The sequence below is a fragment of the Triplophysa dalaica genome, chromosome 12, assembly GCF_015846415.1.
Source record: "Triplophysa dalaica isolate WHDGS20190420 chromosome 12, ASM1584641v1, whole genome shotgun sequence".
Lineage (NCBI taxonomy): Eukaryota > Metazoa > Chordata > Actinopteri > Cypriniformes > Nemacheilidae > Triplophysa > Triplophysa dalaica.
Window position 1 is genome coordinate 18,439,579 of NC_079553.1, and position 22,216 is coordinate 18,461,794.

Here is a 22,216-nt window from a genome sequence, read left to right on the forward strand (position 1 = left end):
CAGTAACGCATTTTGTATGAAAAATAGCACAATCTGACACTTTTAACTTCGTCATTTAGGTCATCTGAACCACCCACTTCCACTCCCTGTGTGTTAGGAGTGAGGAATGACTGACGAAATCTCTAAAGGACTATCTATGCACAGGGATAAGATTCTCCATGACATTTAACATGACAGAGTCCATTTCCATGTTCATTTATTTTCTTACTACTTCAGACAAAACCTCAATTTACTTTATACTTTTATTATACAGTATGGTCAACACTAGTGAGCTTTATTTTTTATGATTTAGCCAAATTAAAATTATTTCCCGAGAAATGCAGTAAATAAAAAAGCCATTTTCACTAAAATGTGAATAAATGGTTTACATTTGACATTAAATTGGTTAAAACATACACTTACATAAACAAATCTAAATAATCCATTAAAATATGTAGAAATTAGAGATTTCACTTTTAATTAAATGCTACTTCATAAATGTTACATTTACACTAGAAGAACCTTGTAACATATAAAACTTTCAAGACTCTTGACATTTTTTTTTATCAAATGTTTCTTTTGAACTGTCAGATCAGTAATTATTGTATTCATCAATTTTTGTTAAAATAAATCTGTTTTACTCTATATTTTCTATGCCATTTAATAACTTTGTGCCATGTGTGAAGATAATCTCAAACCATTTGTTTGATGGCTGAATTTTGTTGTTGTTGTTTTTTTTGCATTGACTATATTCTTTATTCTCAAATACTTTTACTGTTCAAAAAGTATTTAAGATAAAATATTACATTATTTCGACTTGTTCTATGTATGCTTTCAGCTCAATACAATTTTTGCCTCAAAGCTGTTGATCAAGTTGTCGAGGGACACACCCTGGTTCCACCTATTTAGATCGATGGCAGGTGGAGCTGAATCTGATAACACTTAATAAACTCTACAGCACAATGAAACAATATCAAACTGTTTAGTTATATGACACATTAATCTAAAAAAAGCTACCACATATGTGAGGCTCACCCACTGCATTACGCTGTCTGTGTGGTAAAGGTAAATAAATGGAGTTTAAGTCTTAACATCACGTGTGTTATTGATAACACGTTTCTTCTCAGTGACTGTACTTGTAGATTTTTGTAACTGTAATAAAATTATACATTTATAAACCTAATGGATTGTCAATATTTTAGTTAAACTACATCTCAAAGGTTTGGAGACATTTTAGATATGATGCGTTTGAATACTGCTTGAGTGTTTTGCCACATTGCTTGCCTATGATCTGATCTCTTTCTTTAAACTGAAATTTGGAAGCACTGACAGATTGGCATCTGTATGGGAGCCCACGGCTCAAAGGCGTATATTAGAGGGAAATTTATAGCTCAAGCAGCAAGAAAGAAAAAGAAAGGAAGACATTTGGTTAAGAAATTGGAAACAACTATTTTTAAAATGGAGAAGGGGCTGGTCAGACATTAGATAACTCTAATGATTTATATCAGGGTATGTGTAACACATTTCCGTTACATAATATTGTCATGCCCCTGGTCTAGGGTCAGAGGAGAAACATAAATAAATTCACAAAACAAAATGTACTCCTTAAAATTATTTTATTACTCTTACTTTCCTTTATTAAAGAAGCATCTCTTCCGGAGATGGGTTAGTGCTAACATAATAAACACAACGGGGCAACTAACTAAACCCATTGTTGCTAAATAATTTAAACATTTACTGTGGGGAACAAACATCAAATTATAATTCTTAACGGGGAAGGTAGAAGAAATAACAACATAAGACATCACAACTGAATATAGTAACCATCAACTAAAGTATACACAAATTCGTATCCCCCCACAGCATAGTTCAACACACACAATATACAACAGCATGCAATCTGGTCCCCTGGGACTCAGCAGCATCGGGCGAATTTAAACAAATGCCGGATCCCCAGCAGCCAATCCAGAGCCACGCTATAAACGTCCAATTAGGGCGGAGCCTCCTGTGAACAAGAGCGAGAGTAGGAGAGGGAAAAAGAGAGAAACAGAGCGCAAAAGTACAAAAATACGTCTTAAGGACGTAACAATATGTATTATAAGAAAACTGAATATACAGTACATTATTTAGACGATGGACTAGGTTTCATGAAGGATGTGATAAGGGGGTAAACTCCTTGCCAGACAAGTAAAACAACAAAATCCTGCTAACATTATTCCGGCCATTAAGAAAGGGAATAGAATGGTATCACCAACAAAGGAAATAAATTTGTTTTTTCAGAACTTTTATTGCCAATCATATACATCTTCTGGTTGTTTGGATGAACAAAGCTGACACCATTTTATTCTAACATAAAGATGTCATAATTAGATGTCTTGCCATCAGAGTCTCTAGACATTCCCATTACACAAGAAGAGGTCAAAACTAACATAATGAAGCCTGGAAAATCACAGAGGGCAGACGGGCTTCCACCAGAATACTACAAAAACTATACTGGAATATTTGCTCCAACTTTAAAGGAACACTCACCTTTTTTTGGAAATAGGCTCATTCCCCAACTTCCCCAGAGTTTATAAGTTGAGTTTTACCGTTTTGGAATCCATTCAGCAGAGATATCACTGCGCCTGCTGTGGCCATGTAACGGCAGTTAGCTTCCTTGATTATCGACCTAGAAAACTGCAGTCTTAGCACACAATATAACTACAGAGGAGTCAAGTCTTATAAAAGTGCTATCGCCAGAACTGGAGATCGGCTATTATATAATAATTCTCAAAATTTGGAAGATATAATGATGTTGAATTATGACCAACTTCCCAGGATGTATAATTTCTCTTCTGAAATGGCCAAACTAGCTAAACATTGGAGTGAGAAAGACTCTGAGTTGGACTGAATCAAATAGAATAGAAACTGACATCACAGTTTCATTCCATTAGTATTCTCTTGCAAAGCCCTGGAGCTAAATTAGACTCAAATCCAGTGATAACACACTCAAGACAGGTCTGGAGCAAAATTCATAAACTGCAAGACATCACATCATAAACAGTCATATGCTTCATTGTGGAAGAAAACTGAAATTTGTATAGGAACAACAGGGGTGTTTTGGAAACAAAGGGGTAAATGTAATTGCCGATCTATATTCAAGTATAGATGGATATCTATATTCAAGTTCTTGAATTTCTTTGCAGTAAAAAATGAATATTCATCAATCCATAAGCTCTGTATCTCTTTGTGCACCTTTTGTGATTCATTCGCTAATTCCTCTTTCAAATTTACATTTAAATTTAGTCATTTAGCAGATGCTTTTATCCAAAGTGACTTACAAGTTGGGTAAACAATGGAAGCAAATGGGACAACATTAGGACAACAAATAGCATAAGTGTAATGAAATATGTCTCACAAACCCTACTACAGTGTAAAGTGCTAAGTTTAATTGTTATTATTTTTTAAATAGATAGAATAGATAATATATAGAAAACAGAAATGATCGGTCAGATGGTCACGGAAGAGATGTGTTTCCTGAAGATTCTTAAAGATGGCCACAGAATCTGCTGATATTGTAGGAGCAGGCAGATCATTCCTCAAATGTGGAACTGATCCAGAGAAGGTTCATGAGAGCGATTTTTTTCCTTTTTTAGATGGCACCACAAGACGTAGTTTGTTTTTCAAACTTCGAAATGGTTACTACTAATTACATTTCCAATTTAATTATAAAAATGAATTCTTACACGTGTATATTGGATCCTACTCCATCTTTTGTTCTTAAAGAGTGTTTGTTATCTATCAGTCCTCTCATTTGAACATCGTCAATACCTACCTTGCTACGGGATCCGTTCCTCAAGTTGCTGTCCTCACATCAGTTCCATAAAGTCATAATACTTTTGACTTATCAAATTGTCAGCCCATATCTAACATCCCTTTTCTGGCAAAGGTTTTGGAACATGCGGTTGTATCATAACTTCACTACCACTTGTCCCTCAACAAGTTGTAAGAAACTTTTCAGTACTGACTGTACTGACACTGCCTTGGTTTGCGTTATGAACAACCTCCTTATCTCTGCTGACACTGGTGCCTTTCCTTTATTGTTACTGTTAGATCTGAGTGCAGCTTTTCATACGGTGTGTCACCCAATATTAATTGATAATGCAGACCTGCCTTGGTATCTCTGGTATTGTGTTGGAGTGGTTTAAATCTTACCTCACAGACCGTTCCCAGTTTGTTGTATTAGGTAACTGTAAATCCAAGCCTGGGCAGGTCCGTTACGGTGTTCCTCTGGGGTCAATCCTAGGTCCTATGCTCTTCAGTATTTACATGATCCCTCTGGGGCAGGTCATTAGGAAGCAAGTGTAAGGTTTCATTTTTATGTTGACGATACCCAAATATACTGTACATTACTACGAAAACTAATATTGCGGGTATCACTGCCACACTCTAGCATTGTCTGCATGAAATTAAAACATGGATTCACAACAATTTCAATAAACTAAATGGTTCAAAAACAGAAGTCCTTATCGTTGTCTCCCCAGCAGCTGTCTGTAACAGTATCAAAATTGGCACATAAGATCATTTCTAAATCTGCATTTTTTAATCTCTGAAACATTGGCAGGACCAGGCCTTTTCTTTTGCAACGTAATGAAGAAAGGCTCGTACATGCATTCGTCACCTCTAGGGTGGACCATTGTAATGCCCTTTATAGTGGTCTGCCTGCTAAATCATTGAAGCTTCTGCAGTATATTCAGAATTCGGCTGCACGTGTTCTTCTTCATTCACCTCATCGCCAACATATCTCTGGTGTGCTGAAGAACCTGCACTGGCTTCCAGTGAAAGCTCGTGTTGATTATAAAACACTCACTATGACCTACAAAGCAGTCCCTTATATTTATGTGAATTAATCCCTCCGATCGTCAGACTCGCTCTGACGAGGTGACGTATTTCCTGTTCGAGAGTGGAGCTCCACTCGCCCCATCGGCTGCAGCTTGACCCCTCTCGAATTTTTAACACCGCTCTGAAAAGCTTGTTATGCTATTGGCCACTTAACCAGTGCGTAGCGATTGGTCGAATACTGCAAGCGTGTGATGAAAATGTAATGCCTCTTACCATATTCGGAACACCATGTTCTCAAGCAATTATACTGACAGGTGATAATATGTCATCGGTACTTTCCTTATCAATTCAAGCCCGAATCTGATCCAGGCAATGAAGATGATCAAGCCGAAGTGGTTATGGTTGGAATTGCCCCACTTTTGAACAAAAACTTGTGTACAGCTGGCCTTGATCTCTCCCATGTTCATGAAGCAATCATCTGTGAAATGCGCTTGCAAACACTTAAAAATTCAGGTTTTAAGGTTCTGGAACAGTATTGTACATAAAATGTAACCATTTGTTTTTAGTTGTCTCATCTTTTGGAATGGAAAACAAAAAGGCTTTCTTTACGCAACGAAACACACAGCGTCTCCACGACATGGATGCGGCAACTAAAATAGGCTAAAGGCTAAAATACACAACAAGATTTTTGCTCAGATTTTCAGTCTGGACTTGTTGCAGAAAGTCTGTGCCAGTCTGCAGATTTGATATGTACGTGTGTTTCTATCTGAAACTTTCCAAAAAGTCTGCAGGTTTATGATGTCTATGAAAGTCTTGTAGTCTATTCCAGCCATTAGTCAAGTCATACCACGAAGTGACGTAGATTTGTGGGGGTGTGGTTACACAGGGCGTTTCAGACAGGTCTGGGTGAGCACTCGATTTAAGATAAAACGCATCTCTTGTTCCTACACTTTAATTTTTGCAATTTTACATGTCTAGCATGCAGGGGCAACTTATAACACACCAAAGAAAAAGAAAAACACGCATTCACGCCGTATGACCCCTTTAAAAATGCGAAAATCAACCCAAAAAATACTGCCGTTAGTGTTATTTAATAATATGACTTTTACTATTATTCTGACAAATACTGTTTTCATGCATTTACTACAAAAGTTTGATTTGATTTATCTTTTCAACAAAGATTACTGAAAGGTGAAAAAATATATTGCTCATAGTGAGTTTGAGTTAGCTAAAGCATTTACTTATGTTAACAAATAACCTTATTGTAAAGTATCACTAAAATGTTTAAGAATACGTGGGTACAATTTCCACTATATGTCTGGTAGTGTAAAAAATATAAAATTGCTGAGTTACATCAACTACCAAACCATCAAGTCGGTATATTAAAAAAGGCCATACATACAAGAAACACCTCATTAGTAATTTCAATTGGCATCAGATTAAAGGTTAAAAGTTTGGAAAGAAGCTGGGACTGTTTTACACATAACTTGTTTTGTGTGTTGATTGCAAACAGCAGTTCCTATCAGAGCAATGACGAACAATTCCTTTAAGATTATTTGCATTTGAAATCAAAGTCAGATATGATGATTGAATATAATAAAAGAACATTCAGCCCATGTTCTTTACTTAAGGTGTAATAGGACGTAATTAAAGGAACGCCCACTTCAATGGCCCCATAATCCACCAAATATACCTAAGAATTAACAATATTAATTTTGGCACAGCTGGTAAAACACAATATAACTTAATTTAAAAAGTAATTCCATGCCACCAAGCGGCATGTCTTTCACTAGCCGGTGATAATGGAATATTCACACGTACAGGCGTGTAAAATACTTGATCCTGCTTCAGTGCATAAACTCTTTCCATCCTGTCTTGCCTTCTGTATGATGCAAGTTTGCATAAGGCGTGTCTGTCATAATGCACACAACCATATAACATGTGTCCTAATGAGAGGTGATTGCCAAAGCAAACATGACTACTAATATTACTCATGAAATACCTAAAGATTGGGATTTAAAACAAACCTCCGGACCCCAAGTCATTCTGCATAATTGTGACACGTGGCATATTGAAGAGAGATGTCAACGAGTGCCTTTCTAGATTACCATTTTCATGGGGCAGATGTTGAAATTAGACTATGTTCAGAATGGCACAAGCCATTTCTATAGAATAGTTTAAAATTCAGGGAGGGCTTTCTGACTTGTGCCTAAAAGCAAGCAAGCAAGAGTAACACTCCATAACAACTCCTTAGAAAAACAAAAACAACAGCTCAGAACACCATAGCAACTGCATTAACATGCCTTGGAAACTTCTACACCTAAGCATCCAGATTTCCTTAAAAAATGTACCAACCTAGCAACCCTAACTATAAGTGTTCATACAGTATACAATCTTTATCAACAGATAAATTTTACATAAACATTATACTGGCTTAGATTGTTATAGTAGGTAGATATAGGATGTTATAATTAATGTTATTATCTTTTACCTTACTGAATATTGACACTTTGCTGAATCACTAGCACTATAAATAAATATAGAGTACGATTGGATAAAAAGCCAGCAAGCAAGAACACATTGACGCACAGTGACATAAAAACATTTATGATCTGAATTTTGTTAGAGGTGGACCACGTAAATTGTATTTTCTGTTTTGCTTGACGGATTCAACGCTGACTATTGAAGAAAAACTATTTACAAGTTTATTTAAGTGTTAATCATAATTCACTTTATTCTGTGTCTGCTTATAAGAGGGTTATGATGAATAACATTTAGCTTTATGTCATTACAGTATATTTCAGAGTTTGGTTTTGTTTAAAGTTCTGTTTGTTTGTGGGGGAAATTCTTAGCTTTAAAAAGTGTTTGGTGTGGAAAAAGACATAGCTACTGAACAGACTTTCATTAGAGACACTCGAAGTTTGTATTTGTTAACATTAGTAAATGCATCAACTAACGTGAACAATGAACAATACAGTTTTTCAACATGCACTATTTTTTGTTTGTGTTAATTAATGTCAATACTGCTCAATTGTATATGCTTAGTTTGTTTGTATTATTAATTCAAGTTTATTTATATAGCGCTTTTCAAAATGTGCATTGTTCCAAATCAGCTTTACAGGAGCAAACAAGAAAAACACAAAGTTAAAACACAGCACAATGCATGGTGTTTATAGAACAAGCAAGATCATTCTAATAAATATTAACTAATAAATAAATAAATGCACTATTAGTATTGTTTATACTGCTATTTATAAGTATTGATGAAGAGCTGCTAAACAAATCTCGTTGTGTGCACCACTGTGTCCATACAGTGACGATAAAGATTAATTCATAAAAGGGACGCAGTGTCTGTCGCCCTCTTGTGGTGGGAAAGGACATTGTTTGTTTATTTTTATTGCAAAGAAAACCACATCCAGATTCCAGCATCAAATCAAACTAATGTGTTTTTGATCATTCGAAATGCAATTCGAAATCAAATTCCAATGACGACTATTTTTGCTGAAAAATAACAATCAGATCTTTCATTTAAGATTGGACTGTCATGACTGTCATCGATTATTTCTATGCGGTCATTGTGGCCAAAATAATTCACGAGATAACATTTTTTTTACAATCAGTCAAATTCATCTTTAATTTGGTTTATTTCATGTTTTGCTTTTTATTTGGTCAATGAATCATGCTCAAAACACAAATTTAGGAGGCAGAGAGGGTTTGGGGTGACTCTTAGGGCAAATTTGTAAATATGTGCTTAACAGTTTAAGATATGTGTGAATTAACATGACTGATAATCATGTTTTTAACATCACGGCTATTTACGATACCGGTAATGACACCCCTAATTTAAGACATATGACTGAGTACCGTGCCCTGCCTACACAGCTTCAGTCTTCTGAAGGCACATCTTAAATGTTTGCTTGAACAGAAACACATAGACGGGAGTCATTAGCCCATCTCGGCTTGAGGTTCCAACGTTTTTAACCACAGTTCTAAGGCAAATTTGGTTCCAGTACTGACTCGCTCAATGTCCTCACCATGGTCTGGAGCCCGGTTACAGAACAGAGAAACGGGCAAAGAGGTCTCTTTTAGATCACCGCTTGGAGAAACTTCTGTTACGCTGGGAACAAAAAACAGCAAAAATTCTAAATGCTGACATATTACAAAGGAACACAGCATGTTTGTAGCTCATTCGGTACAGTATTGCATTAGCAGTGAAAATGTCATGGGTCTGGGGTCACTCAGTATAATTCAATGATCTTGATACCTGGCGGTACGTGGCAGGTCATCTGGTATTTGAACAGAATCCTCCTCACCGTCCACAGCAGATACCACAGCTTTAACCACATCTGCATCAACCCAGACACATCCACTGACCTCAGCAGGATCAGGCCTTAAACAGGCCTGAAAAAGGGGAAAAAGAATGATTCTAACCATAAATCAGCAGTAAAGTTGTTTTCTGTGTGTAAGCCGAAGCAGTACCTGAAGCTGCAGGTGCGACTGAGAGCTCTTCAGAAGTATGTAGGTCACAATGTGGTGTCTATGAGGTAGGCCTCTGGACAGCATGGGGGGATACACTGACTGAACAGAGAATGAGTGTGCACCATATATAAAAAAAAACACAATGACCTGAATTCAGGAATAGTTCTGTGTTCATTTAACAATAAATAAATGGTTATAAAAATCAGTGCAGCTCTTTTGCATTCCATTGAAAGATGGTGAAGATTTATCCTGACTTAACCATATGAAAAATAAGGAAATCTTCAGTTTGATTCGATTTAATTCCAACAACACAATAAATATTAACTTTGAGATGGACTATGTACTGTATATGTTTGCAAACAGTCTGCTGGGATCTATACAGTAATGAGTCTCTGCGTGGTGCCCTGCTGGACTTTGGCTGTATTTCTGTTTTTCAAAACCACACAACTTTTATCCTTCTGACATGCAGTAAACACACACCTCCCATAAGCCGAGGAGCTGAGAAGAGATCTCATCAGGACTGAGTCTCAAACCCGTTTCTTCTTTCAGCTCTCTGAGTCCTGCATCCAACAGCTACAGTTTTACAAACACAGAAAGATGAAATGGAGGCCATTCATTTTATAGTAAATTAATATTAAATTACATCTTTTAAAATGACATAGAATTATATAAAAACGTTTTAAAAACTTTTCTTTACTTTCTGTAGTGTTTCTAGGTCACTAGATGTAATGTCACATTGTAACAAAACATATAGAAATCCTCAACGATTTCTGTCCTTTTAAAATAAATTTGAAATCGCTTGTAATGCTTATTATTGCGTTGATTCAAGGATTTATTTTACGGTACTATGTAATGGAGAATGTACCTTTTCATCCAGCTCCACATGACCACCTGACCAAACAAATTTCATCCATTAGTCTTAAATACCTAAATATTGTGACACATATGCACTGGCCACATTTATCTTATCCCCAAATAAAATCTTAGAATCTAAGGTCTGGATCTCAGATTTGAAAGATAAGAAAACAGTTCATAAAATGACCTGTAAATCATAAAAAGTATATTCTATACACGTATCTCTAAGGAGTACGCTTAGGCATTTGGGTCAGTCCAATATGAAACACTCACCAGGTGGAACCCAAACATTGGGGAAGATCCGGAGACTGGAGGCACGACGCGTTAGCAACAGCTGCTGATTGGCTGACTGCAGTAGCACGGCAACGCCCACGTCTACCCCACGTGCAAGGGTATCAGGGGCCAGGGACGCTGCCTCTGAGTGAGACAGGTACTTGATGGGGCAAAACGACGCCCTCTAGAATCAGATAGTTTGATTCATAAAAACTAACAGTAATGTATCATAACTGACATGAAAGTGAGTTCAGTTCAGTGTGTGATCTTACCTTTAGAGGAATACCAGCACCACACAGCTGATCACATACAATAAATCTGTTGTCCTCCAGAGAACAGCTCACCGTCGCCTTGTCCTTAACATCCCCGACAAAATGTCCAGTTATGCTCTGTACAAAAACAATTTTACACAAACATGTTAAGCCAACTATCAAAATGAGAAAATATAATTACAAAAGGCTAGATTTAAAATATATTAACCAAGAATATTTTCTATTTATACCATTTTGTGATGGTTTCAATTCCATGTATCGATTATCAATAAAATTGATGTAAAAAGATACAGAAATTATATATTGTTGTGTTTTGGGCCTTATTACAGCGGTGTTTAGCTGGTCTTCATCTGCCAGATAACATCCCACTAATACAGTGGTTCTTAAATAGGGGTATGCGAGAGAAACTGACATTTAGGATTACATAATGAAAACCAATAAATTATGATAATAGTATTTTTATATGAAATTAGGACTACACAAAGATGCATAAAAAAATAATTAATACATTTAGATAAAATAACTGCTTGACTCTCATTCTCAAGGTAAAAAGTTGTTGTCTGGTCAAGGGGTACTTCAGTACTTAAGCCAAAAAAGTTTGAGAACCACTGCACTAATAGTTTAACTAGTAACCATGTGATTTGCAGTAACACATATTAACTACAAAATGGTCTTACCATACTTTAACCGACAGTTTAATCATGATATGTGCATGTCACAAACATGATTGTAACACTACTATGGTAAAATCACGGTAAATATTTATTAGGGAAGAACTTAAAAGATTATCACTAGAGACCATTGTGGCTTCTTTTAAAACTTATACAATAAGCATTATAACCCTTAAATCCAATAGAATTTCTGTGATTTTGTTTCTGCGGGGATATGTATTATTTTGTTTGTCACTGTCAACAATACATTATTGTTTATGTATATTAATTGGTAATGATTATGGTCACATTAATTATATTTAAATCATATTTAAATATTTTTTATATTTGATATAAAACACACATATGAGCTCAGCTGACCTGCACGAATCGTGCGCACTGAGGAGCTGCTTTATCCTTCGACAAATGAACTAGAATCTTTCGGACCTTCTCCATGCTGCATTACACCGTCACACAATATGACACTTTAACTTCTTTCATTCATGCCTTCATAACTTATATCGTAAAATGCAATCGCAGTTATTATATCAGTAAGTTTAGACAAAACTGTCCATGATGAGATCATACAAAAAACAAGACGGACATTTCACCCAAAACACTTCCAGTCTAGACCCAAACCCATCCAAGTATCAAAACATGACATCCCCGGAAAACAATTCATTAGGCTTCAAAATAAAAGTCTAACAAGCGTGAATAATCATGACAAATAACTGCGTTTCACAGGGATTGCTTGACAGGTTACAAGTACGTTACGTTATGTCACTATATTAATATTTATATATGTTAGAGTCATACAATTCATCACAAACATTGTCGCAAACCAAGTGGCACAATGTTGCATGCGCTTCTAGAACTCTCTGTTTATGATGTTTCAAAATAAAAGTCTTTTTTCTTTAGTGTTGACCAGTAAAATGTCTATTAATTATATTTCTTTTATAAATATTAAAATAAAAACGGATTACATTAAAACTGCAACTTACCTTGTAAATTGTATTCCCCCTGATAACGAACCACACATCTGCTACGTTAAAACTCTAATATAACACTTTTTACACTGTGAATGACAACACAATTTTTACACTGTTAAATAAAGCGAGAGCACCGGATTGTGTATTAAATCAAGTTTATTTGAAATATCGAATACAAACACAAACACAGCCATGTTACTACAGACTACATTTTCATGTTTACTACACGTCAAGAGATCACTGACCACAGGCACAATGTAAATCTCACATGCTGTCATAATGACAAAGATCTACTGACACGAAACAGACGGCACATGCTCCCACGAGAGGATTTTACATCACCAAAGTCGAGCCCTTGACCGAGGGTTCAACCTCTGACCTTTAGTCATTAGCGTGTCCATGATTTTGGTCAAAAATGGTGGCACTTACAGAGTTGGCAGTCATCATAGCTTTCCTGAAGAGTCAGTACGGATAAAACGAGATGACAAAAAAGCCAAGCGATGCTGTTTACTTTAGTCACTGGTGTTGAAATTCAGATAACTCTGCTTAAGAGGGGATTCTTTGAACATGGGTCACATTTATCAAGCTTTTTATATTATTTCAATATTTATTTTATTGAGTCTATTTTTTGTAAGCAAATACAATGTCCTTTGGCCTGCTTACAACAGTGGGGAATTTAAGTTTTAGTGCTTTCATTGTTAGGTTATTCTTACAAACCAATATAAACTTGATAAATGTTGCCCTGCATGTCCTCATGTGGCTAAAACAAACATGTTGATCCATATAAAGATTCATGCAAAAGATGGTACAAATGCTACAAAACAAGAGGATATTACAGATCTGTCTTACCGTTTTTATTCACTGTAATTTCTCCATAATGTTCTGTACCTAATATACCTAAAGCTGAATTTCACAAGTTCTCAGACAAAGACAAATACACGTCCCCCTCTATCATAACACTGGATTCTGGGTAAAAATTTGGTTAAATTTCATGATAGGAAGCTTTAAATTGTAAGTGCAAAATCAATCAAAGTGCGAATAACTATTAAGTTGAGCATTTAAAATTACAGCACTCCTAAAGCCTGTGACAGCAACAGCCAAGCAAAAAGGAGAGTTCCGCTTTACTTCCAAAACTTTATTTACAACATCACAAAAGTTTTTTTTTGTAGTTTACCTGTGAGTGGTTTGTGGGTGAAACAGTCCTCTTTTTTTCAGTCAGATGGTGTAAAACTGTGCTAAAACTGTGCCCTTCTGTTCTGAACGTCTCTTATTTTGTCAGTTTCCAGCATGAATTGAATTCTGGGCCTGAAGGCCAGCACCATAATGCTGTTTTTCTGTAGCATGTGGGATGGGGGTCAGCTCCTGATAGCAAACAGTGAATTAGAAAACCAACAAAACAAATAAAAAACACCAAACAATATATCAAATATGAAGGTCCGTTATTTTAAATCATCCTTTTTGGTAATGATAAAACAAGTACCTTTATAGCACTAACAGACAGAGCGTAGACTCCAAAGAGAGAAACGACCAAACCGATGATACATGCTAACACAAGGAAAGCGATCAGTGTCCCCAGGATTCCATTCACTAGGAACTATAATTCAATCCAGAAAACGTAGAGTCAAATATATGCGAATATAGATTATAAATGCAGATTACAGTTATGTAGAAGGTGTTAGTGGACGCAGGCGCCTGGCACAAAGTCAAATGTGTTTGGTTATAATATAAATATATATTTTATTTTTAGTTTACATTTATAGTAATATTTTATTGTATATTAAGATGATTAAATTTAAGTAAAACTACTTAAAGTTATTGATTCTTTGCAGAGGTCTACTTGAAGTTAAATTTGGGCCACATAACGTTTATATGTTTATGTTGTTGGTGCTAAAACCGTCATCTTAAATGTTATTCCACTTCAAGATATGTACTTCCCATGGAAAATAATGCCAGGAACAATTACTACACATAAAATCATCTCTTAGTTTAATAACAAAAAAATTATGCATACGCACCAGACACAAAATATTTGGTTTGATACAATTTGTAAAATGGGGAAAATGTTATACTTCAATAAAAAAAACCATTACAGTTCAAACTTTACAGCAACTATACAGCTTTTGTTTATAAAAGAGTAAATGTTATCTCCGAAAAATATCTATACATGCTTAAACCAAGTTTTGGATTCAAATACAGAATCTGAATTATAGTTTCAGCACATTGCTTGAAGTCTTAGCTCTACTCCATGGGTTCTCGCAAGATGTGTTTGTGATAGTCTTGCTGGATCGTGAAGCTTGTGTGACTCACCTCTTTGTGTCCACCTGTCTCTCCTTCTCCACAGCAACCCCAAACAGAGTGAAGTGGGTCACAACACCACTGAAACAAGCAGGACAGAGCCTGAAATCACATCTCTCGCTCTGTATGCTGATACACACTCAACCACAGAGGTTCGGTCTCGTTTTGACATTTCACAGGATTTTTTTACTTCCAAACGCCTACTCTGGCGTTGATCTGCTCTTTGGTTCAATGTAAAGAAATGAAAACTAAACAGATGTCTTAGATATGTCCATGCTCAATTTTCAGCAACAAACAAGCAGAAGAATCTTAAAATACAAGCTGATTGAAGTATAACATTTTCCCATTTGTTTAATAATTCAACCGGAGTTATTTTGAATAGCTTATTTATAATGTTCAGATGATTGTAGAACGGAAGAGGTTTATGCTCGGGGGCGAGCAGATTGCGGCGTCTCTGTTTGTTTACCTCTGTGTCCCTGTAGTAGTACGACTCTCCTCTGAATGGGATGTGTCTGGCCATGAGCCCAAATCCAACAATATCAAATGCTGCTGTTAGTAACTGCAGAACAATGGATGTCAGCACCTGCGACAAAGGAAATCTATTTTAACAATACTTCAATCCATTACCTTATACATGTACATGTACAAAAACAAATACACTTGATCGGTGTAATAGTATGTAATGAGAGAAGGGTTAAATACTGTATGAAATATATCAAATTTCATAATCCTATCTGTGGTTACAAATGGCACAAACTGTGGACGATCACTTTACATTCACGTTGGGTAAACAATCTCTTCTACTGTAAGTATTGGGCAAAATAGGATGCATGGAAACCATTCTTAATGTTGCCATTTACTGCACTTATATAAATGATGGTATTATTAACATACCATACATTTCGATGGCTTCCTCCCAGTATGCACCAGAACAATTCCAGTTATGACGAGCTGTAGTAAACACACTTCATTACATGACAGATAATAAACTTTACTGAGCTAAATGAAAAAATATAAAAAAAATTGTTTGTACCTGAGCACCATTGACGATGAGGATGATGATTTCACGCTGTATGTGATAATGAAGCTTATACACAATTGTGCTCATAATCACAGTCAAAACTCCAATTATGATCTGAATAGCCTAACAAAAACAAATAACAAAATGGATTACCAGTACAAACAAACTGTAATATTTTCATAAACTTTGAGCTGTTAGAAAAACTCTCATCTGAATGTACACTTTTTTTTACCTGGGATGAATTATTAAATAATACAATATTATTTTGACACACAGTAATTATTATCAGTAGAATACATAACATGTTCCAAAATTTCTATATTCTATATCATAATATTACAACAGAAATGTCTGTGTGTTTATATCTGTCTGTGAAGATATGGGTGTGTCCTTGGATGTCGGCCAGTTATAATTTCATAAATACACATTGTGCTTGATAATTATAACAACTGAAGCCTTTTGAATAGTATATCCTAAAATACATTATAGATTTAATAACAACAAAAAATGCAATTTTCAACGACATGTAAACAATCTGCTCAAAACTATAATGATGCAGGCTGATCGATCAGATATTTCTAACAGAGTAAAAAGAGCAACAGCAATCGATGCAATAACGTTTGATTGTGTTCGTTGCGGTGAAACTCACGCCAAGCGTTTTGGGCTCCGCGCTCTTAAACGCTTTGATCTGAGACGCGTACAGCGACATCCTTATATCTCACCAATCACTCATCAATAACACACTGCGAACGCAAGTACAACAGTTCGCATTAAAAACGCGCACTATGGCGTTAATGAAAACATAGTATTCTTCATGCACTTTCGGATATATGTGTGATTATTTTAAAAGCGCGCTTTAGGCGCAATAACATGCACGTGCGTGGAGAGGAGAGGAGCGCTCGCTTACCTTTGCGCACTGGCGTTCTGCTGCAGACTCTGCGCGCAATGCGCGGCGCGGCTCCGCAGTGTTGATGTCATGATGGGAGGCGGCTAAACAAGCAAGGTTGGCTGGGTCCCGAGAATTCTCAATCATTCCACCGGCCTATATTCCCGTTAACAGCCCTCCACACGCACTTTTTTTCTAGCGGATATGAATTATGTAGACGACTCGAGCTGAGTCAAGATTGCGCGCGAAGAAAATGCTGGCTGTGGGAATCATGAAACATCTGTTTATATTCTTCACTTGTGAGGTGTGTGTATAGTAAGAAACTATTTAATAAGATGAAGGGACATCATCTGGAATATTTCTTAAAATATCTGTATTTTGCAGACACTTTTATCAAAAGTGAGTTACTTTGGACTCAATCTACACGTTTTTTCATCAACATGTGTGCTCCTATGGATGGAACGCGCGTGCTACGGGAATGGGATGGTTAGAGGTTTGCAACAATACTATGAGTGAGATCTACCTGTTAGGATTAAATCCTTTGGACAGCTTTTTGTCTGAACAAACGAATACCAGTGTGAGAGTTAGAAACTGTAAGCATACTCTGTTTAGTTGATGGGAAACCTGTCAATTGAGCAATGCATATGTGTGTTTGCATATTCTACAAGGTAAAAGGGATGTAAGGTGTCGATTTATTTTCTATGCACGTCTGTTAAGCCTTTCCAAGTTGACTGCATCACAGATTATTTCACAGATTTTCATTCTGGATGGATAATACTTTTAAATGTAGTACTGTGCTTATCAAACACAATGGGAAAAATAAGGATTGTTTCGACTAAAAAACTTGTCATGGCATTAAGCATTTTCATTGTAGTCACCTTTTAGTCACTATTTCCGATTTATTTTTATGAAATTAAATGTTATTCATTTATAATGAAAAAAGAATATATTTGCACAGTTATATTATTGTCTATAAAACTTATTTCAGACAATAAAGCATACACATTCATCTGAGACCAAAAATAAACATTTCATTATGTTTTCAAAACTTTTGATCAGTAGTGTATATAGGTCTATTTAAATGATGACAAAAATATATACAGTATATTTCAAACTTTTTTAATGTTATATGAAACCCTTAAACAGTTCTTTCGTATTTATTTTCTCTTGCATGCGATTTGTATGAAAAATAAGAACCGAAATATAATTAAATGTGATTACATTCTATTAATAGAAAGTGCTCTAGAGGTGATACACAGAAACTACATAGAGCTTGCAGGAACTACACCCCTAAGGTCCCACAGAGAATAAAGACTACCCTATACAGAAGTGCATTTAAAAAAAATAAAGTGACTTTTGTCAGCCTATGATTAAACCTTTGGACAGATCTGTCAGTATAGAAAGTACGCAAGTCCTCAGAAATCCACTCCATCCTTCAGAAGGCTGCAGTCACTGCCAGTGTGGTCATAATCTTTTTCATTCTGGATTAAAGAGATAATTGATCCATTACATCATATCTGTATGTTATTTTTTCAGTGTAGGCCCTATTGCAATTTTTAGAATTTAATTGACTATTACTTTGCTAATATGTAATTTAGGTGACAGAGTGAAATTTAAAACAAAACAGGATAAAGGCCCTGATTCACTCCTGCAGTGTTCCAATTGGTAGATCATAAACATGAATCTCTATTGAGGTTTACGCAGAGTTTAGTCTCACCTGGCGGATGGCCCGGATGGAGAAGACAGATAGGGTGATGCACACACACATTTCGAGACAAGACAGCACCAGCAGGAGACCCCTTATTCCATCCAACAAACCCTAATAACAAATAAAAAATTGAATGCACATGACATGCATATAAGATAGGTCAGGAAAGCTAGGTAGGACAACATCTACAAAATGAAATGTAATCTTGAGTTCATCAATAGTTAGAAACAAACATACATAATATCTCATTCTCATGAATGAACATTCCCAGTAGTACCCCCCATTTCTACACTCCTCATTCTCCGGTCGAAAACTGAGCTCCCAGCTGAAATAGCCGATTCCTGCAGCAGCCAGCAGAGCACAGATGATGCTCATGGCCAGTGTGGCTGTGATCTGCTCCAAGACAAAAAATATATATGAAGGTTTTAACAGAATTTATTACCTGACAAAGTGTAACATGATGATTGAAATATCAATAAACGGTTTGATCCAAAAGTTTGATAGTTCTGATTTTGTTTGTTTTTAATTCCATTCCATTCCATTTTCTACCGCTTATCCGAACTACCTCGGGTCACAGGTGTTTTTAATTCTTGAAAGAAAATTCTGTCATAATTTATTCACCCCTTCCGAAGAAGACAAAATATTTTGAAGAAAGTTGGTTATCCGAATAGCGCCGGCACCCGTTTACTTGTAAGGTCACAAAACCTATGCAAGTGAATGGGTTCGGGTTAACAACATTCATCAAAATATCTTCTTTTGTGTTCTGCAGAAGAAACAAGCTCGTACAGGTTTGAAATGACAAGAGGGAGAGTAAACGATGACAGAATATTCATTTTTCGCTTTCATTTTCATCACTATAAAGCACAACACAAAGTGGTTTACAAAAAATCTGAGCGGTGTGTTTTAACAAAGAAAGATGAGAATCTGTCTTTTACAATTTACGCACCAGTAGAGTACTGAGACGTTTGTGTGCAGTAATGGCCACAATCCCAGAAATGATAAACTGCAAAACAAACAAAAATATATCATAGAACATATTGCAATTATTCATTAAAATGCATTTTTTTTTAGATTCTAGATTTAAAATGGAGACTCTAGAAAAAAAAATTAAAAAGTTATATGCAAATTCATTGGGCTTAACAAAGTATACGTTTTATTATAGTATAAGTCTTTAAATTGGTCCTAAAATGTTTATGACTGTAAAATCATTTTAATACAAATTTAATGATAAATCATGGTCTTTGTGTAAAAATGTACGCAGACAAGGTTAACACAAAAATATATAAATGAGTCTCAATTGCATAGATGAATTACAGGTAATGTAAAATTTAGTTTGTCACTTACAGGAAGTCCAAGAGTGACAACAAAATCAGCATGCAGGGTGTTGATCACCATTGTGATGGCCAACAGCGAGGTCATCACCACACCAATAAACACCTGCATCAACTGAATAAACACACACACACTTCAGGAAACTGTTCAGTGCATCTCAAAAACAGTACTTGAAACTTTCAAGTAAATGGAACTTAAGACATTGTACAGAACTTAAACAAAATATGCACTGGGAAAAGCGTCATATAAATCAAGTTGAAGAGTATAATTCCGATTTTTCCATGATTAGTGTGAAACTGGACTCAAATCTCACCCCCAGCGTCAGGGGCCTTCCTTTCAGAAACATTCTAGTTATGGGTGGCAGTTTGGCCGTTTCTGGCTCCATGCTCGCTTTCAGGTCTGTAGATTCTATTTTCTCATCCAGTGGGATAACATGAGTCACAACCTTCACTCCATTGGCTGTAGTGGTCATTGAAGATACCATGTCTCACAGGAATCTGTCAATAGGCCTTTATGCTGTAACAAGGAAACAAAAAACACATTATACATAAGGTGTACACATAAAAACTGCTTTTTATTTCCTGATTAGAAAAGTCTTTAGGTCTATCTGCCATATTAGTTTGCAGTTAACTTGTAAATGTGTAGACTGTATTACGTAGTTACAGTATTTGATCCACATTATAAGGTACTATAAAACAGGTGTGACAAAGGTGAAAACTTACTTCCTCAAATACACACCGGAGAAACACATAATGGTTGTGTCTCAAATCCTAGTAAGCCGACAAGCTAGCTGTGTTAAGAACATATTCTTATCTTACTACTAACTAGACACTGTGTTATTCTACTAAATATAGTATGTTGTATACAAAATTATATTAACAAACAAAAAGTATTTTGCCTCCATAAAGCATTTGTAGGATGTTACCCTGTTGTCACATGACATGACCTCACTACATCCTTTACACAAAGAATATATATATATATATATTTCCCCCCATATATTAACTCTCAATAAATTCAGTCATTTAATATATATTTGACAATATCAGTGGTTAGAGCATGGCGCTAGCAATGCCAAGTTCATGGGTTCAATTTCTGGGATTGCACATGCTCAGATCCAAACGTATAATATAATACAATGTAAGTCGTTTCGGATAAAAGCGTCTGCCAAATTCATAAATGTACATGGAATTGCTGTTTTCATATTTTTTCACAATACAAGATTTTCCTTATATATTTATTTGATTTTATTTGCATAAATTATAATTTTCTCGAAAATATTGTATGTTTGAATGTCCAGTTAACGTAAGATATTACATTGCTCATGCATCACAAATGACATCCATTACAGGACAAGGAATTGTGGGTGAGATACAGTATTACATTTCGGCAAATTTGAGTATTTTCGGGTTTTCTGTGAAACTTCAAGAAATAAAAAATCATACCGTAAAAAGTATAGCAGGGTCTTTAAAAACGCCAAGCAATGAAATTGTTGTGTCCTTATATATAGGAGGGCACACTATTATTGCAGCTTTTACTAGGAAGTAACGTTATGCTACTTGTTTATGCTATGCTCCTGAATTTCTTCAGAAACACGTAAGAGTTATCTAAACAGGCACAATACCCCGTTCAGGGAGCAGGTACCCTAACCCCACTAGGTTTGGAGACTATTACACCCTAAACTCTACTAACAGGGCCCTCAAAGCGCTGCCCATCAAACACACGAAAGCTAAGATTTGAGGAACAAAATGAAAGCACAGTGAAAACTAATATAATACACGAGGACCTTCGAATATGTTTCATAACCAGATTTACATATAAATAGTTTGTCTCCATACAGCAGAAATTATATTTTTTACCGATTCTTCAGACGGGCCTTTACACCTGCGATCTCCTTTGACGACAAAACAAACTATTGACGGGAAGCGACTTCATTCTCCTCCCACTAAACTTGTTTAACCCGTTGATTCCACATTTCTCCAGCTCAAAAGGTTTCTCAACAGGTTTAAATGAAAGCATGCCAAATCGCAATACTCTAAATTTGACACAGAAACACATTTTACACTGAAATCAATATATTTTTTAATATCACCGATTGTTGAGTTAGCTGGGTCCGTCCAAGCAAACAATTTTTGGTTCCCAGAACGTTCCCCTAACGTTTTAGTTTTTGGTTCCCAGAACGTCATTTTCTATGGTTCGTTTTTGGACGTTATGTTAATAGAACGTTAGTTTCTGGTTCCAATAACGTTCTGGGAACCAAAATCTGACGTTATGGGAATGTTATCCTAACGCTATAGAAACCATGAAACTAACGTTTTATTTCCGTAAAGATAATCAAAAACAAACCTTAAAAAACTACCTGGGAACCAGAAACTGACGTTTGGAGAACGTTCCGAGAACGTTAGCCTAAATTATTTTTCTCGGGTCCGTATGACCTTGACGTCAGTGATGAATACATTCATGCTGTTTTATCCATCGCTTTTCTAATCTGTTTAAAATAAGTCAAATACAGCATCCCACACAATATGGAGGATGAAATCAATGCCTTAGATTCTCCTTTTAGCCAAATAATTCTTTCTTCATTTCGATTTGCACAACACAGTATATCATTATTAATAAAACCACACTATGTGTAGGCCAACCTCAACATCAGACA

The 22,216-nt window shown here is 35.8% G+C and overlaps 3 protein-coding genes across 5 annotated transcripts; all 3 read right to left on the minus strand.

Moving 5' to 3' along the window:
* Nucleotides 1-8,425: 8,425 nt before the first annotated feature.
* nudt17 (nudix (nucleoside diphosphate linked moiety X)-type motif 17) lies at nucleotides 8,426-12,000 on the minus strand. Its single transcript, XM_056762573.1, has 8 exons — nucleotides 11,711-12,000; nucleotides 10,680-10,796; nucleotides 10,408-10,591; nucleotides 10,145-10,170; nucleotides 9,760-9,852; nucleotides 9,280-9,378; nucleotides 9,065-9,201; nucleotides 8,426-8,917 (listed from the first exon to the last, which is right to left on the minus strand). Exons 1-8 carry the CDS (start codon nucleotides 11,783-11,785, stop codon nucleotides 8,746-8,748), a joined length of 903 nt encoding a protein of 300 aa, XP_056618551.1. The 5' UTR covers nucleotides 11,786-12,000; the 3' UTR covers nucleotides 8,426-8,745.
* A 456-nt stretch (nucleotides 12,001-12,456) lies between these two features.
* Nucleotides 12,457-16,697, minus strand: si:dkey-7j14.5 (uncharacterized protein LOC556563 homolog). 3 transcript variants are annotated; one of them, XM_056763217.1, is made up of 8 exons: nucleotides 16,542-16,697; nucleotides 16,284-16,377; nucleotides 15,647-15,757; nucleotides 15,508-15,564; nucleotides 15,080-15,196; nucleotides 14,626-14,694; nucleotides 13,799-13,912; nucleotides 12,457-13,680 (listed from the first exon to the last, which is right to left on the minus strand). In XM_056763217.1, the coding sequence occupies exons 2-8, from the start codon at nucleotides 16,341-16,343 to the stop codon at nucleotides 13,594-13,596; spliced, it is 615 nt and encodes a 204-aa protein (XP_056619195.1). In that variant the 5' UTR covers nucleotides 16,344-16,377; nucleotides 16,542-16,697; the 3' UTR covers nucleotides 12,457-13,593. The 3 variants fall into 3 exon arrangements, with proteins under 3 accessions (XP_056619195.1, XP_056619197.1, XP_056619196.1); XM_056763219.1 differs by lacking the exon at nucleotides 14,626-14,694 and having other exon boundaries at nucleotides 16,542-16,687; XM_056763218.1 differs by lacking the exon at nucleotides 16,542-16,697 and having other exon boundaries at nucleotides 16,284-16,534.
* A 921-nt stretch (nucleotides 16,698-17,618) lies between these two features.
* si:dkey-7j14.6 (uncharacterized protein LOC556585 homolog) lies at nucleotides 17,619-21,575 on the minus strand. Its single transcript, XM_056763216.1, has 7 exons — nucleotides 21,420-21,575; nucleotides 19,874-20,076; nucleotides 19,573-19,674; nucleotides 19,175-19,231; nucleotides 18,466-18,621; nucleotides 18,238-18,339; nucleotides 17,619-18,001 (listed from the first exon to the last, which is right to left on the minus strand). The coding sequence occupies exons 2-7, from the start codon at nucleotides 20,042-20,044 to the stop codon at nucleotides 17,936-17,938; spliced, it is 654 nt and encodes a 217-aa protein (XP_056619194.1). The 5' UTR covers nucleotides 20,045-20,076; nucleotides 21,420-21,575; the 3' UTR covers nucleotides 17,619-17,935.
* Nucleotides 21,576-22,216: the final 641 nt, after the last annotated feature.

Excerpts from the sequence above, each read along its gene's own strand:
- si:dkey-7j14.6 (XM_056763216.1), bottom strand. The coding sequence starts at position 20,044 with ATGGTATCTTCAATGACCACTACAGCCAATGGAGTGAAGGTTGTGACT. Across the intron at positions 19,675-19,873 it reads GAAGGCCCCTGACGCTGGGG|TTGATGCAGGTGTTTATTGG; the intron begins GTGAGATTTGAG and ends GTGTTTATTCAG. Across the intron at positions 18,622-19,174 it reads AACGTCTCAGTACTCTACTG|ATCACAGCCACACTGGCCAT; the intron begins GTGCGTAAATTG and ends GTCTTGGAGCAG.
- nudt17 (XM_056762573.1), bottom strand. The coding sequence starts at position 11,785 with ATGGAGAAGGTCCGAAAGATTCTAGTTCATTTGTCGAAGGATAAAGCA. Across the intron at positions 9,379-9,759 it reads AGCTCCTCGGCTTATGGGAG|TCAGTGTATCCCCCCATGCT; the intron begins GTGTGTGTTTAC and ends TTCTCTGTTCAG. Across the intron at positions 8,918-9,064 it reads GACCTGCCACGTACCGCCAG|CGTAACAGAAGTTTCTCCAA; the intron begins GTATCAAGATCA and ends TTTTGTTCCCAG.
- si:dkey-7j14.5 (XM_056763217.1), bottom strand. The coding sequence starts at position 16,343 with ATGTCGCTGTACGCGTCTCAGATCAAAGCGTTTAAGAGCGCGGAGCCC. Across the intron at positions 15,565-15,646 it reads TCATCGTCAATGGTGCTCAG|CTCGTCATAACTGGAATTGT; the intron begins GTACAAACAATT and ends TGTTTACTACAG. Across the intron at positions 13,681-13,798 it reads TGTCTGTTAGTGCTATAAAG|GAGCTGACCCCCATCCCACA; the intron begins GTACTTGTTTTA and ends GTTTGCTATCAG.